The following is a 17206-nucleotide window of genomic DNA, read 5'->3' as shown; positions in this document are numbered from 1 at the left end:
TAAAAAAAATTACTTAAATAGATGCGCTTTTATTGTTTACATTTCTTGCTGATGAAATCACAAATGATTAAATGCCATTCTGTGTTGCCATTCTCAGAGCAAAATATTTAATTCGCATCTTTACTCACGTGTATTCGCAACAATATGGTTGATAGCAAGCATAGAGGCAATTTTTATTCGCTTCTTGATTATCATAACGTGGAAACGCGGTACAAAATGCGCCAAAGATCATCATTTGTGACATCATCAAGACCACGCCTTGTTTGCAAAATCGGACATTTCAAAAAATTAATTAAAAAATAACGGTTGGGAAAATGAAAGTATTTTCTGAGTCCATGTTTTTTTTTTTTTTTTTTGCTTATTCTATCAATTTCAGTGAAAAAAGTACTACTTTTGACTGAAGGAAACAACCCCATTCTTATTTACACAAAGAATATTCCAAGTAGTTGATACTATATTTCTTTTGACTATTATGATTTCTTAACTGCTCTTGTTAATTATTGTTTTTCAGCAAGACTTTTGAAGTTTTTTTAAGGGTAGAATCTGCTTTTTGAGAGCTCAAAAATATTTTCTTAAAGTTAAAAAAAAAAATCTGACTGTTAAGCTGAACTACTGTGAAATAGTAAAAAAAAAAAGTTTCATAAAATATTTTGCAGTGTGATTTAAATGTAGTGTAAATCAAAACATAAATGAATCTTCAAGTTCTTTTGAATCAATTGCATAAATTGTAGTCTAAAGTCTATATAATACCAAATTTAAAAGGTTTGATAGCTCTAGTGGTTGGATTTGATCACATCAAGGGTTTGGAGAAAGTGTAACAAGTGTGTAATCTAGTAACTTTCATATGGCTGAAAATAAGATATGAAATTAAGAAGAAAAATTAACTGAAGGCAACAAAAACTAAGTTAATGAATCCAATTAAGATTCTTAGAGGCCAAACTTTAATTCTGTTTTATGGTATGTGCAGATTTGTTTTAATAGATTAGTTAATATTCTTCATAGTTATTAAATGATTTATTCATTTCTTAATTTTATTTAAAATTTCAGACACTGCTCCCCGCTCCCCTTTTTTAAAAATTATTTTTTAATATTTGATGGGGGTTGCATCTTAAAATAGCATTGAAGCATCCACAGTATTTTTGACTTTAAAAATGATGTTTCATTATAAACAAGGTCAATTTTAGAGTTTGTAAGTCAAATTACAAACTTTACTACAATAAAAAAAAAAAAAAATCTTACCTGTAAGACTAAAGAACTTTTGTACAGACATATTACTTCACAGTCTTTATGAAACATGGTTTATGACAGTAGTGAAAAAAAAAAACTTTATTAGTTGTTTGTCTAGAACACCAATATATTTCTTCCCAATCATTTTGGATATTAGAGAGTTTTACTAGTAATTGATTACTTTTTCATATTTACTCAAATTGCAATATTATATTAAAAATTGTTTTAATTATATGTAGTAATTAGTACACTGGCAATATATATATATATATATAGGCTGATGTTTTGACAAAATTTTACTTCAAGATTTGTCTTTGAGTCCATTGTTTCTCAGTGTGGGAAATAAGTATCTATTTTGAGGAGCAGTACTGCTCCTCAAATTTTGATATTGTGGAGCAGTTCTGTAAAATTGAAAAGCAGTTTTGTGTCATTTGTTAGATTAAATTTTCAACAAGAAAACAGACAAGTTTTAAACAAACAAGTAATGCTTAATGTGTGCACTTAAAAAGTTTTGAAAATGACAGTAAGAATATGAAAGTTTCAAAAAATTACATTTATACCATTAACAAAATTAAAACCATGTGTACCCTGTTAAAAAAAAAAAATCATTTAAAATCATTAAAAATACAGTTACTTTTTTGCATCCACAAAATTTTCGATGCAATTTATGATATTGTATTTCATGTATGATATTGTGTCATGTTTCATACGTTTTGAGTAACAAACTGCGATTCAATACTGCATATTTCCTACACTGTTGTTTCTTGACTAGTTTTTTACACTGATCTTGCTGAGCTGTTAAATATCTAGGTTTAAATTTTGTAAAATCTAGAAAGCTAAGGGGCAAATCCAATCGTTCTAATTGCAATTGCTGCTGGTGGAAATAGGGGAATTTTATGCAACACGTATTATTCTGATTTTCTTATAACATTAGTTGTTAGAGTTTTGCTTAAACCTTGGAATTACACAAAATTTGACTGTCAGAACTAGGTTCAAGGTTGCTAGTTAAACTATGTCCCTAAAAAGAAAGTAATTTAATATTTTTTTCACTTGCAATCTACTGGGACCAGTGCATTATTGACATTATAACCTGTGTGTTATGATAAAAATGGAGTGTTACAAACAAACTCTACTTCACATCAACAAATAATGAATTTTCTTAAATTTCTGTTTCTCAGACTTTTAGCATTTGTGTGTTGACTCACATAATTGCGCAAAAAATAATGATTTGTTATACGAACAAGTAATTTTTAAAAATATATTTACAGGTGTTTTTAAGAGGAAGCATATATGAACCACTTGAAGATCAAAGAAAAACTTTGATGGTTGAAATGTCCATAATTGTACAAAAAGTGTGGAGAGGTTATGTTTGTAGAAAATGTATGTGTTTATTTATCTCTTGCAAACATTTTTTTGTGAAAATATTTTTGATATGGAAATCTTGCTGCTTTAGATAGCTTCTTAAAACGTCGCAAATACTTATGCCTGCAAATAAATTCAAAGTTGGAACACTTAAGTTTTGTAAATACTTTCAGACCCTCTTGCTAGAATAGGTTACATTACGTTTTATTGTGTCTTAGTTGCAGAAGTTTTTTTTTTTCTGTTAATACAGAAATTTGATTGCAGAAATTTTATTACTGAATGTGAATGTTTATATTACATTTCTTTTATAGATTAAATAATTATACATTAAAAAAAATTATTATTGTATTTTCTGTATTTGTAGAAATTGAATGTATCTTTCTGCTAAAGATATTAAAAAATCATTTAGAGCAGTGGCATTCAACCTTTTACACTTTGAGAAACCCTTTTAACTTACCATTTTCTCAATAGAACCTCTTGATCAAAGAGCAGAAAAAAATGAACATCAAAATTCGATCCTTCTCAAATTTTCCAAGTTTTTCATGCAACTTTGTTGTAACACAGTAAACATCTTAATGGGATTATAAATGGTAAGGTAGCTAATAGTCTTTTTTTTTTTTTTTTTTGATTTTCTAAAATGTGTTCTATAAATAACAAGCAAAAGAAATAATATTTTAAAGGTCCTCATAAAGAGTTGCACTATGGAAGATTTTTTTAGAAGGCTAAGTAATTGATCAATGTAGAAAAATTAAGATTTAAAAAAATAAATACATGCCTTAACTACAAAATTATGTGTATACTTATTAATTGTATTTCAATCATATTTTATTGCTGTAGTATAGTTAAAAACTCTTGTATGTATCATATGATTTGAATACTGAATGTGTCATTTCCATTGATTTTCTACAACTGTTACTTTTTCAGATTTTAGAAGGCATAGAGATGCAGCCATTACAATTCAGAGGTACTTCCGTGGTCATTTTCAAAGGATACATTACATGCATATGCGAAGGGCTTCTATTACTATTCAGGTATGAACAAGCATTTTTCTTGAATTTCTTTTTCATATTATTGATGACATGAATTCCCTGACAATCAGCAGCTCCTTTTGCAACTTACCTAAGTATAGAAGTTCACGAAAGGGAGAGAGATGAAGCAAATATTTTGCAAGCTCATATATGGGCGCCCATATGTAAAATTTCAAGGGGGAAGGGGGGGGCTCAAATATCTTCCCCGTGGTTTATCAGGATATTTTCTCCATAGAAACTGATTTCAATACATATTAGAGTTATTAAAACTTGACATTTTTAATAACTCATTTATTAATGGCTGGAGAAGAAATGTTTTTACATTTTTACAAAGAAAAGGTGCAAAAAGCAAGGAATTTCTAATGTCTAAGAATGGTGGTGGGGGGGGGGGGGGGGCTTGATCCCCCACTTCCCTTCCCCCTCTTTATATGGATGCCTATGAGCTCATATTGATGTTATATACATTGACCAATCCATTGTTAGTTCAAGGCAGTTTTGGAATGAAAATTGTATTCTTGTGTTTTGCAATTACCAAGAGTCCCTGTTTCAGGGTGAGGGAGTCCGAAGCTTGAATAAAAGCTTTTTCTAACATGTAAATCTACTATTCATGTGTGTGATTTTCATTGGAAACTTTTCCTCAACAGCAGGGGTGCCCACCCTCTAAACCTAAGGGGGAACCCCCCTAAATATCCCAAAGATCTCCCAAAAGCCAGAGACCCCCATCCCCCCCCCCAAAAAAAAGAGAAATATATTGGCAGAACATTAGTCAATTCAATTCATGTTTTAATTTAAGAAAATCTGAGCAATGCACTGAGTCAATTATTTCAGTTTTATTTTCTAATTATAAGACTAAACACCTCTTTTTAAAAAGAATTTTATTTGATCTTTTGATCAACAGAGATATTTTGCGGAGATATTTTTTAACATATGTTCTAGACTGTTTCCATTGCTTTTTTCAGGCTTACGTTCGAGGAATGTTTGCTAGGGAGGTTGCATCAGCTCTTAGGGAAATGCGAAAAGTTGAAGAAGAAATGAGAAGAAAAGAACAAGAAGAAGAAGAAAGGAAGAGACAAGAACAAGAAAGGCTGGAAATGGAAGAACAAGAACGCGCTGCTCTAGAAGAATCCATTATGTATGTTTATTCTTCTTACTTATATTTTTTTTTTGTATTTGTTTTATTATTACAGATTTTACATTAATACAGTTAGCTCTCTGTTTAACGACGCTCTATTTAACAACAGCTTTTCACGGTCCCAGATGGTCCACTGTAATGTTAAAAGCATTCTATTTAAGGACCTTTTCTACTTAAGAACGATTTTTTGTGGTCGCTTGAAAGTCGTGAAACAGAGCGTCAACTGTACATTTATATTTGTTACATGAGCATTTACATTTTTAACAATCCAAAAGTGTCTCCATTTTGAAAACGGAATCACATTTTCTGCAGACTGTTGGACATTTAAAGCTATTTGTTAGCATATTGTATAAGTATGGTGTAAGTACTTCATGTGTCGTGTTAACAGAGAATATTCTTGTTGAAACTTTCAAATAAGTAGAATGAATGTGGCTGTAGATTAAACTCTGTCAAAAGCTTTCACCTTTTTTATGTAAACATTATTCCACTTCTATAATTGTAGCCTCTTTCTTTTTTCTTAATTTTGTTTCTTGCTTTCAATGATTTTAATGTATAAAAGGAAAAAGAAAGATAGATTGTGAAAAGATATTATTCTTCTGTTACATTTATGAATATTTTAACTAGAACTTTTGTTTGAGAATTTTTTATACTGGGATTTTTATAGTGAACACATGCACCAGTTTTGGCCTACTTATAGTTTTAAAATTTATATCAAGTTGCATGTGTCCCATTAGTTATATAAATATAAAGAACAAGGATATGGACAAATGTTACTTAAACTTTTTTGTTTGATGTTGAGCCATAAATTTGTAGAAATTATTTCAACAGTATGAGAAACAAATTTCATTTTTCTATAAAAAATAATACAATGTAATTTTTGTTGCCAGGAATCTACAACAGCTTAAACAAAATTTTTATTGAAAGAATTAAATCGAAAATTAAATAAAAAGAAAGAATTTTAGTTAAAGATTTACTTCAGTAGATTTTAAAATGAAAACTACTTTTCAAATTATTCTACTTGCAAATTATTGGTTCCAATAATTAAGAAATGAGCATATATAATTGATAGCATGAAAAGATGCCAGTATGTAAATGAAATTAGTATTTGTAAAAATATATTTGAAAAACTCAAGATAATTTCTTGTTTCACTGTAATTACTTTTTTTGCTGTTAACTTGATTGCTTCAAAATTTTGATTAAATGATTGCATTTAATTTAGCCGGCAACTGGAAGAAGATGGAGGGTGAGTTTTTGAGTTAAATTAGCATGTATTGAAAAACTACATGCATGTTTGCCTGTAACATAATAACAGAATTTGCTGTTTGACATGTGGTGTGACATTTTAGCTTTTTATATTGCTTAGTTTTGGTTGTAAATAGCATGGCTTTGTATTGTATTGTGTAATATTTCTTATAATTTTCAAAATTTGTATGCATTGTGTGTGTATGTGTTTGTAATTATTTGTATGCTCTGAAATTCTCTTTTTTTTTGAAATTTAATTTATATATTTTATTCTTTGAAAAATATTATTTTTATTACAGAATAATTTTAAGTGTTAAGCTTTTCATTTTGATTTTGTTTATGTTTCTTACTTTTATTTTAATTGCCAGTTTTGTTGTCGTACAATAAATAACATTAATAACAAGTAAAAAAAGATTTTAGCTGTTTCACTATTATATCTAAGCATTCTAGTTTCATTTATTTCCCAAAAAGTTGAAAAATTGACTATTTTACTAAAGGAAAAAGCATGAACAGCTTCATTTGAAGTTTTTTAAAGTGATGTAATATGGATAAATTGTGTAAGTTTTTAGCTTTAAAAAATATTTTTTGTATATTTTTTCTTATTCACTTGATTGTTTCAGGGCTACTCAAAAAGAAATTGCTGCAATTGCCTCTCTGGTTGAGCACAATGTAAAACGTGCTCAGGAAACTTCTGAATGCTTAGACTTGGATGAAATGTTTTCGTTTCTTAGTGATGTACAAGAGTCTAAATCAAACGTTCAGGAATTTGTTTCTGAAATTGGTCAGCAAATGGAAGCCCTACTTCAAGATGTTGAAGATGAGGTAAATATTCTTTGAAAATCATTTAAAAGGATTTCTACTGTATGGTTGATTATTGTTTACTTTGACTAATTATTCACATTTATGGTTATTTGATAATTTTTTTAATAATTTGTACACTATACAGAGTTTAAATAACACAGAATCGTTATGAGAAAGCATAGTGAATGTTAGCGTTTTATTATAAACGTACTTGTCAAAGTGCTGAGCCTGCAGGAGTGCAGACGGGAATAATTATGAATGCACTAAAGAGCAGGAAAAAAGAAAACATAGTGTTTTAATCTCTTTCTTTACTTCCGTTGCTGCAACATTTTCTGTAAAGTTTTCCTTTTTAAATGTTAAATAGGAAAAATCTGTAAATATACTGCCTATACAACTTAAAAAAAAGTCTGTTTATATATACACACGTGATATTGACATTTCTAGCTGTATTTTTCTTTCTACATTCATTCACTGATTATCTCATAATGTCTTACCGTTGTTTGTGTATCCATTAACATTTTATGCCTGTTTTGTAACAATTAAATGGTTGATACAGCTATTTTCTATTAATAATCTCAAAATATTTTAGTTCTTTTTCTTCGTTAGTAGTCTATATATATACTGTTTTATGTAAAAGCACTTATGTCTTCATTAACATCATGGATTATTGTACTTAAGCGAGGATCTAGATTGAGTTCATAAGGGTCATGATCCCTTATTTATGTGATCAAAGATATCCTAGAGCTATGTTTGGGGACTTATATTTCAAAAAATTTGCCTCAAACTCCCTATTTATACCTGGAAATAGCACTCATAAATCTTCCCTTCCAGAAATAACACTGCCAATACTTAATAAATTTTTACAAAGCATTCTTTTCTTCCCATTCAACAAGATGGTTTTAAGATGACAAATAAGATTTTACTTAAATGCAGATAAATTTTATTATATATACTTTTTTTCCCCTCTTCACCATCCTCTCATTTTTCTTTTCACATTCAAGAACCTGGAAAATTTTCAGAGGAAACAAATGTAGTCCTTCTGCACTCTTCTCTTTTACTCTTTACTGATGAATGAGTCAATATATACATATAAACTTGTTTTTAGCTTTACAAAATACACACAGCTATGTTGTATTAATAATCATGTTTTGTGCTTTAGGATGAGGTATCAGCAGATGTCCAAGCGAGGACTCCTGAGGCTTCGCCTAGTCCTCTGCCACCTCCATGTTCTAGTCCTCTTACATCTGCCTCATATTCACCTCCAAGATCTCCCGTCACTGCAGTTGAACATCGGGATTCACCGTCACCATTGCCACCTCCTATGTCACCTGTGGGTCTAGTCAACGGAGATATTCACAAATCCCCATCAGCATCTAAGAAAACTGTTCAATCTCCATCTTCACAGGGTGTTGTTTTTCGCGAGAGACACACGTCTGGTCGGGCAACTCCAGTAATTATTTCTTCATCTGCTCTTGTATTTCTTGTATGCAATTCAATTTTATTTAATTAAAAATGTAAGAACTGAAGGTATAACTTTAAACATCTTTGTTCCTTACGAATGGAAGAAATATTTTTTAGATCTTGTTATATTTTCTGTGAAGTTTTTGAACTTGATATATTTTACACTAAAGTTTCAAAATGTTGATATGTAAACTAAATTTGTTAAAGTGGTTAGTTTTTGTTTTGCAACTTGAGGAATATTTTCCTTTTTTATTACAAGTGGATTTATTGCCCTCTTGCTGTGTAATTGTTTTCATAGATGCCTGAAAATATGTTCCCTTGTCCCCACTGATTAATGAATTTCTTTAAATTTACTTTTCATGAAAGCTTTTTTGAGATTGCATGGATGACTTGAAATAAAAATACAGTTAAAACTATGCAAACCTTTTTTTTCCAATTCTATACATGATTACTATGTATCTTTGTTGGTAAAATACAAAGAACATGCATGTTTATTAAAGAAAAATTTTCTTCTGCTCATTTGATTGATGGCAACACTTAATTCTAAACTAATTTAAATGACAGAAATATGAACATTTATAGATGTTTTTTATTTATTACTTATTGTACCTTAATTTCTTTGAGAAAGACATTTGTCTTTAAAATAAGGAGAAACGTGCAAATAATATTATGAAGCAACTGAAAAACTACAGGTCTTTCCTGATTTTTAGAATAGCTCTTTACATATACCTCTGCATCTCAGGGATTTGCATTTTTGTTTGCATATAGTTCTTGTGGATTTGGGAAATTTACCATTGTTTGAAAAAATATTTATTGCATTCTTTATTGACTAGTCTTAGTCAAATTTAGCTACAAGAATTCAGGAGTTTCAATTTCATATTTTAAGAAAGTTAACGCATTGCAATAAATGCAAATTAATATTATATCTTTAATTTAGGAAGCAATGGATTACCAAGCCAAAGGAACAAAACGTTTGCACATTGTTGATCCTGATAATCCTGAAAGAGAGTTGAGGTAATGTTAAATTAGGCACATCCAGTAATTCATTTCTTATTAAAACTTGTACGTGTGACAGTGAGAACTCAAAGTAACTATAAGAAGTTTTTCCTTATGCATTCATAGTTTTGCAAATAGTTTGTAGAGTAGAAGAGCTTTTGTTTTGTATTTGATAACATCAAGGACTCGGCTACCTTAAATAGGAGCTTTATAACTGCTTAACTCAAGCAATGTAATGGTGCTTAAAATGGGACTGAACATTTATTTCATTTAAACAGACATTTTGTTGTATTGGTATTCGTTGTAATGAAATGAGATGTTATATATAGTACCTGGACGACCGAGCCTCGCTCGGCTTTAAAAGAATTATTTTTTGTCAGCTCGTGTTTTTCTAAGGTTCAATACTTTTCCAAATATGCTTGAAAAGCTTCACGTTAACGAAATATTAAGCACTCGACCTTCTTATAACACTAGTACCAAACAAAGAAGATTCTGAATGTAATTAAATCAACATTTTGCTTTAAACTATCTGTTACGTTTGTTTCCACTATACAATTTTCTGGTCAGTAATTAAAATATTTTGACCTTAGTTTTGCTATGGTGAAATCGGTTTTAAACCGAATACTTCCTTTCATACTATGATGCGTTTCACAATTTTATCCCAATCGAGATTTTCTTTTTGAATAAGTACTTTTAGTTTTTACGCCAGAAAATGCTACATACAGCAAGATATCCATCAAAACTGATGATCCACAAACCATTCCAACAAATAATAACAACTGACTTAACAAAAGATAAACAATCTCAAGACATACACTTCTTCGAAATAAAATTTAGATGCATGATTTAAAAAACATGTTAAACTATTTGAAGTGTAAAAAGAAAATAGATAAATAAATAAAATAAAATAGGATGGTCAAGCAATAGTTTCACTTAAAAAAGAAAAAAGCCTTACATCGACTTACATAATGCTTTTGAATTTGTTTTCAGCCAAGTGTGCTTGAAATTAGCCAAAGTGGCCAATATCAGTCAAAACTGGCAACCCTAAGCAAGTATAAAATTTTAAAGCGAGAAGAGACAAATTTTCATTGTTATGGTTGCAAATAGTCTGCCTGATGCGTCAACTCACAGTTTACTTCAAGGCTTAACTCAATTTGACTTTATATTAAAAAACTGTTTTTTGTAAAAAAATCGTGTTTTTACAGAAAAAACACTGATGTAGATGAACTTAGAATGCAAAACTACAATTAAATCCAAAATTTCATCCAAATCGTTTGAGCCGTTTCCGAGATAAGAAATATGTATATACCCACAAGAATTGCTCGTTTAAAGATATAAGATATATATATATATATATATATATATATATATATATATATATATATATATATGTATATATATATATATATATATATATATAATTTTTATTTATTTTATAAATGTTCTTGATGAGGTTGGTATTTACGTAAAATTAACAAGTTTATTTATGTTAAATAATTAAGCGTGTAAATGCAGTTTGTTTCTGTATTTTTTTGCTCTTGATTGATGTTTTAAGGGAAATACAATTACTATTATTTGTTGTAAAGCTTACTAATCAGTCTTTTTCCTAAAGAGATGTTTTGAAAATAAATTTGAATTTAGGGATTGGGGATAAAGTTTTTGTTTTTCCTATTTATTTAGATTTTTCTTCCTTCCCTTTAATGATGGCGTTTTTAAGCTTCTACTCCAGCTTTAGTTTCCGTGATTTTGTGGTATACATATGTGTTTTCTTTGTTACATGCTTGAAATTTTCTGTCTTGTGGCAGAAAATCAAAACAGTTTTACTTCTTTTTTAAAGTTAAGTACAGTTCACTCCCGCTACATCGCGATCCGACCTACGCGAAATGGCTGTAATGCGATTTTTCCTCCGATAAAGAATTTTATTCCTAACACAAATTTTTCACCTGCAACATAAAAAATTTCCGAAGGGAATTGCGGTTTTTTTGTGAATGGATCTTCATCCCTTTGGCATCACCGAGAGCAGAAGTTCCCACACCTAATAGTCTGAACATCGCTTATACAAATAACTATTCATTTTCCATTTATTTTTTTCATTCTATATGGGAAAGTTGATGACTTGTAATGACACCTAAGAGCGCTGTTTCATTTAAAGTTTGTGAAGATAGAAGGAAAAAGAGAAAGTTTCATCAGCTATAGTGCATTTGTTTTTCTTACTACATAATGTACGTACCATAGTGTTTTATTTTACGTCTTCCTTTCCCATTGATCATTGATTTTGTGCATCGTAGCAGTTTTTTATGTTGAATAAAACTTTTTTTTTTAAATACAATAAATAAAAGTTCAATTTTTTATTCAAGAAACAGTAGTGTATAGTTAAGAAATGGTTTTTAACAGTTTGAGGTGGTGTTTACAAGTGTCTTTAATCGTATGGGTATGTTTATGAAAGTTTTTACACATACCCTTTTCCACAACACGAAATTTCAACTTACGGGAAGGGTCTTGGAACGCATCCCTCGCTTAAGTTGGGGCTCAACTGTATTTTAATGTCAGTGCATTTGTTTTTTAGTAATTATATTTTTTTTCTAGGAGAAAGCAACGTGTTGAAAAGAGACTGATTGAGAGAGAAGCTGAAGATAAAGTTAACGGTGATGATGATGAGAATTATTTTGACATGATTGAGTTTGCCGAAAAATATTTCAATTGTCATATGAGAGACACTGGAGGAACAATAATTAGAACGCTTACAAGAAAACGCATGTCATCTGGTGATATGATTCCTAAATATGAAATGGTGACTTTTACTAGAAACAGCTCAATATCAACATCCCATGTTCATATGTATGATCCTGAAAATATCCAACTTGCCTGTACTATTTTCAAAGTATGTTCCTTTTTCATCTATATATATTTTTGATTTATTTTGAAAAGCATAGAAATTCAATGTTTTTGAGATTTTTTCGGTTAAGTATATTAACATTCACACGAAGTAACCTAATCAAGTATTGCATTCAAGCTAGGCAAATGGAGTTAGAGATGAGTAGAAAAGACATTGCATTAAACTTGCAAGTAGTTTTACTAAACGTTAAGGTCTCAAATGTTTTATTACCAGCTGAATTGTATCTATCCATTGACTGTAATATCAATGAATTTCATTTTAAAAATAACAATAAAATGAATAATTGATTTAAAAAAAAAGAAAATAGTCAATGAAAAATCTTTTTATTTAATTGCACATTTTATGTGTATTTCAGTATAAAGTATTTGAAATTCCTTAACAAAAAGAAAGACAAAATATGATGCAGTATAAGGAAAATATAAATTAATCTTGAAGTTAGTTAAATTAAAGTTAAATTATTTTGCTTATTTTACTTAATGTTGAAGTTATTATCATTGTTATTATTTTGAGGACAAATTATTACTGTATATATTTCTCAATGTTCATTTATCAATTTTCAGTTATATGTTCATCATTTGGAATAAAATACTATTTAATTTGTGGCAGGAGCTATGTCGATATCTCCGTGGTGACCTCAAGACTGAAGGCGAAGTCCAAGCTATTCAGTCAATTGTTGGTTATGGCATTGAAAGAGAAGAGCTGCGAGATGAAATTTTAGTACAACTGGTGCGACAGTCAACGAATAATCCATGCCGAGAAGCAACCCTTCGAGCATGGCTACTAATATGCTTGAGTGTGGTTGCATTTTATCCCAGCAAAACATTTAATAAGGTGATTAAAATAGATTTCCAGATGTGTAATAAAGACATTTCTTTACTATTGCTTTTTCACTTATTTTAACAGGCAATCTGACTGACTTTCATGGCTTTTGATTCTTAACTGGATGTATTATACAAATACAATACAAATGTGATGATCAGCAACAGGCTCTGTGCCCAGCTAGGCTGGTCCTAGTCAATTAATTAGTCCTCATTGAAGATCAATGGCCCTCTTAAAGCTATCCACCCCCTTGCTCATTACCGCCTCTTCCAGTAAGCTATTCCAAGTGCCCACGACCCTACTAAAGTAGTAGTTTTTCCTAATTTCCAAATTCGCCTGAGATTTAAATAGCTTAAAACAATGACCCCTCTTCCTGCTTTCCCTGCAAAAATTTAATCCATTTACATCTTTCATTTTGATAAATTTAAATAACTGAATCATGTCCCCTCTGACTCTCCTTTGCTCCAGGCTATACATGTTAAGCCTATTAAGTTTGGTATCATAATCTAAATCTAGAAGTCTCCTTACTAATCTAGTTACGCTTCTTTGAACCCTTTCCATTACAAAAATATCTTTTTTCAGATAAGGCGACCAAAACTGAACAGCGTACTCCAAATGAGGTCTTACTAAACTCCTATATAAAGGCAGAAGAGCCTTCTTAGATTTGTTTGAAATAGATCTATTGATAAATCCAAGCATTTTGTTGGGTTATGTAGTAGTTTATCTTAGTTTAGTTAGGTCAAAATAAATGAGTTTTTCTGCTATTATTGCATATTACTTCATAATTTTAACCATACGCAAGGTGATATGAATAAAGAGCATTAAGAAAAATAAATATAAAAATTTAAATGAAAACAACTTTGAAAACTAAAAAAAAGAAAACTGAAAAAATTGTACGGATCATTTATAAATGATGGTAAATTTTTCTGAATAAACAGTTAGCCAGGTATTATAGAGAATGTTTATCTCAGAGTTTATTGTGATTTATTTTGTTTTTTGGTAACAATACTCTGTTTTTGTTCACCTTAATGTTCTAAATTCCAGACATACCCAACAAGCTTTCAGTTTTAGGATTAAATTTCTATTGAGCTAATATGTTCATTGTCAAAATAAACTTGTTAAATTATTATTATTTTTTTAAATATTGAGCAATGTATAAGCTTTATTACATTACACAATTTATCAAGTAAGAAAGACTAATAAATTTGATAAACTGAAAGAAGGGATTCTACTTTCTCCTACTTGCCATGAGACACCATTTGGCCTTGTAATCAAGGCAATCTATTCCCTACGGACTGAACACCAAAATAACAGCATGAGGTCCTGTCCTACATAATAGTGGTGACATTTCTAACTGCATATACTTTACCATTGGTATCCACTTCATGTTCTTTTCCTTTTCTTTGCATGAGGAAGAGCCGTGTTTTGAAAAATAGAAAAAAAAATATAGACAAGAAGTTTATCACCCTTTTCCTGCCAGCATTGTAACAAAAATCCTTTGGCCTTCTGGTCATAGCAATGATTTCATGACTGATTGTTCTCTACACAATAAAAGCCATTAGTACCTCTTCATCTTGCCATGCATTATTTGACACGATGAAGGAAGAACCAAAAAAAAAATCAAGTTTTTAATGTCACAATTCATAGAGTAGTAACCTTATAAGATTTTCTGTACCAGTCTACAAAAAAATTAAAGCAAAACAATGTCCTTTTATTTGTAGTTTTTAGATGCATTTAATTGTATAAAACAAATACTAATTGAGTTATTAAGTGTATGCGCTCAATTTTGATACAAAAAATCCTTGTAAAAAATAAAGGTTACTCTTTTGTTTAGTGCACAGGAATTGTGGGTAAATTAATTGTTTGATATAAACTTATGTTAGCTTAGTCACCTAGTTGGTTTTTGATTTATTATGTGTTTTTTTTTTTAAATATATAGCATTCTCTGTCATGTTTCTCAACTAATAAACTATTTTCACTAAAGAAATTTTCATTATTTCATTTTTCTTCATAAAAGTTAGAAGATTGTTTCAATTAATGAGTGATAGGATTGTTGTAATTTACATTTATTTTTCATTTGTGTTTTAAATTTGTGATATGCTAGATTATAACTTGTTCATAGTGAATTATACAGACTGGATCATTGATTATTGTATCTAAAGTTTAAGAATAAATATAGTTAATACTGATGTGCTAACTTCTATTGTCAAATATGAATGAGTGTTTTTGTTTACTTCCAGTATTTCAATAGTTTCCTACGCAAGAACCTCAGAGAGGATACTACAATTGCAAGGTATGCTCAATGGTGCCTTGATCACGTCCATAGCACTAAAGTTACACCGCGAAAGATGCCTCCTTCATCATTAGAAATTAGTGTAAGTGAACAAAATTCCTAAGTTGTAGTTACTAGGAGTTTTAGTTTGTACCCACATCCTGAATGCGGTTTATTATCGACCATTCATGATGAAATGTTATCATGAATTTTCATAGTTCATTATAAACTACTGTAGCATGTCCATTATGATGTTTAAAAACTGTTAACAAATATAAATAATTTATTTCGAAAAAAAAAATCCAAATGCCTTCAAAATTTTGCTGTCATATCATTTCATTGCTTCTTGAGCAACTGAATACTTTGGATTCTTTGTTTTTGTCAAAAAAAATATAGGCTTTTAATTTTATGAAATATTTTTCATAAAATATGAAGCATTGTACTGCTTTAATGTGAAAAAGAAAATAGACCAAAAGTAAACAAGCAGTTTTTTAGAAGGTTGGCCACTTTGACACTTTAGGAAATTTTCTCCGGAATAAACAGGGCCGGATTTGGAAGTGTAGAGGTCCCAGGGCAACGAAGGAGTGGAAGCCCCTAATCAGGGTTCGAACAGATTATCATATTTTAGAACATATCCGATACTTTGATATATATCCGAATATTTTGATATATATGCATATATCCGAAATTTTTGACCCGTGAAAGTTAGGATGTTTTGTAAAAAATTTATTGTGGGGGGCCCCCTTTGTTGTGGAGGCCCCGGGGCAGTAGCCCTGCCTGCTTTCCCTTAAATCTGTCCCTGGGTATAAAACAAAAGTGAGAAAATACTATTCGCATTTGCCCATCCGCTTGGCCTCAATTTGACCTTGTTGAAGAAACACCTGATTGACGTAACCAAATGGCACATTTCTTTGTCTCTCGTCTTATCTTTCCTATGAATGCAGTATATTTTCATAAATGAATGTTTAATTTTGCTTTTCTTACATTTAAAGGCATATTTTGCATGTTGTCTCAAAAAGATTGCAAAGAATGAATCAAGACTCTCTTACACAAAAATTTCAGAAGAAAAAAAAAGATTTGACAGCAAAAAGTTCAAGAAATTATATTGTTTTAAACTCATAAAGTTTGAATACAAATGTCAAAACAAAAATTTTGTATCAAAACTAATAAATAGTTGGCAATCTGAATGATAAAACTGCCCTGATTTTAAAAGAATTTTTTTAAAAATATGTAACCTGTCCAGAATTTTGCCATAATTTTTCAAATGGAATTTCTATGAATACAATTTTTAAAAAAAGTGCAGTCTATGTTACATATACTAAAGTGCAAATATTTTATTTGGATTCTGCTTTCCTATTTTATAATTCCATCTAATTATATTTTTTGTGTAGGCTGTTAGAAATTTAGGTAATTTAGTTTGTCGATTCTACTTTATGGATGGACGAACAAAAGCCATTGATGTTCAACCATCCGATACTGCAATGGATGCTATGCAACAACTAGCTATAAAGACTGGTTTAAGAAGCCTTGATGGCTGGGCTTTATATGAGGTATTTACTTTTCTCAATATATATATTTGAAAAAGAAAATGTAATTTTCTTCCTTCAAATTGTATTTATGATGCTTCATGTTGTATTCAACTTTTGCTATAATTGTTTTTAAACTTGAATTTTCTTTATGTAGACATTTTTTTTTTGTGTGTGTTTTAGAGTACACCTGAATATGAGCATGTAATAAAAGGCTATGAATATTTGTCAGATATCATAACTAACTGGGAATTGTAAGTATAGTTTGATATAATTATTTGAACTATGTTTATCATAACTTATTGCCTATATTCTAGCATTATCCTTTATCAAAATGGTTGATTATTGAAATCAATCTTTCATAAATGCAAAGTTTTTCAGAAATAATAATTCAAGAATTTAAGAATGTTCAGAAATCATTCAAATTTTTATATGAACATCACC

General features: G+C 29.8%; 1 protein-coding gene across 1 annotated transcript in view; it reads left to right on the top strand.

The window, feature by feature from the left end:
- LOC129222933 (unconventional myosin-X-like) overlaps positions 1–17206 on the top strand; it is a 259802-nt gene that overhangs the window by 203649 nt on the left and 38947 nt on the right. The window contains exons 15-26 of the mRNA XM_054857494.1: positions 2496–2607; positions 3514–3620; positions 4577–4749; positions 5969–5992; positions 6612–6813; positions 7952–8242; positions 9191–9267; positions 11836–12130; positions 12752–12976; positions 15205–15339; positions 16628–16786; positions 16946–17016. Of these exons, the coding sequence (XP_054713469.1) occupies positions 2496–2607; positions 3514–3620; positions 4577–4749; positions 5969–5992; positions 6612–6813; positions 7952–8242; positions 9191–9267; positions 11836–12130; positions 12752–12976; positions 15205–15339; positions 16628–16786; positions 16946–17016 (1871 nt within the window). The remainder of the gene's footprint in view (positions 1–2495; positions 2608–3513; positions 3621–4576; positions 4750–5968; positions 5993–6611; positions 6814–7951; positions 8243–9190; positions 9268–11835; positions 12131–12751; positions 12977–15204; positions 15340–16627; positions 16787–16945; positions 17017–17206) is intronic.

Source organism: Uloborus diversus, chromosome 5 (genome assembly GCF_026930045.1).
Source record: "Uloborus diversus isolate 005 chromosome 5, Udiv.v.3.1, whole genome shotgun sequence".
Classification (NCBI taxonomy): Eukaryota; Metazoa; Arthropoda; class Arachnida; order Araneae; family Uloboridae; genus Uloborus; species Uloborus diversus.
This window is presented reverse-complemented; position numbering and strand designations above follow the sequence as displayed.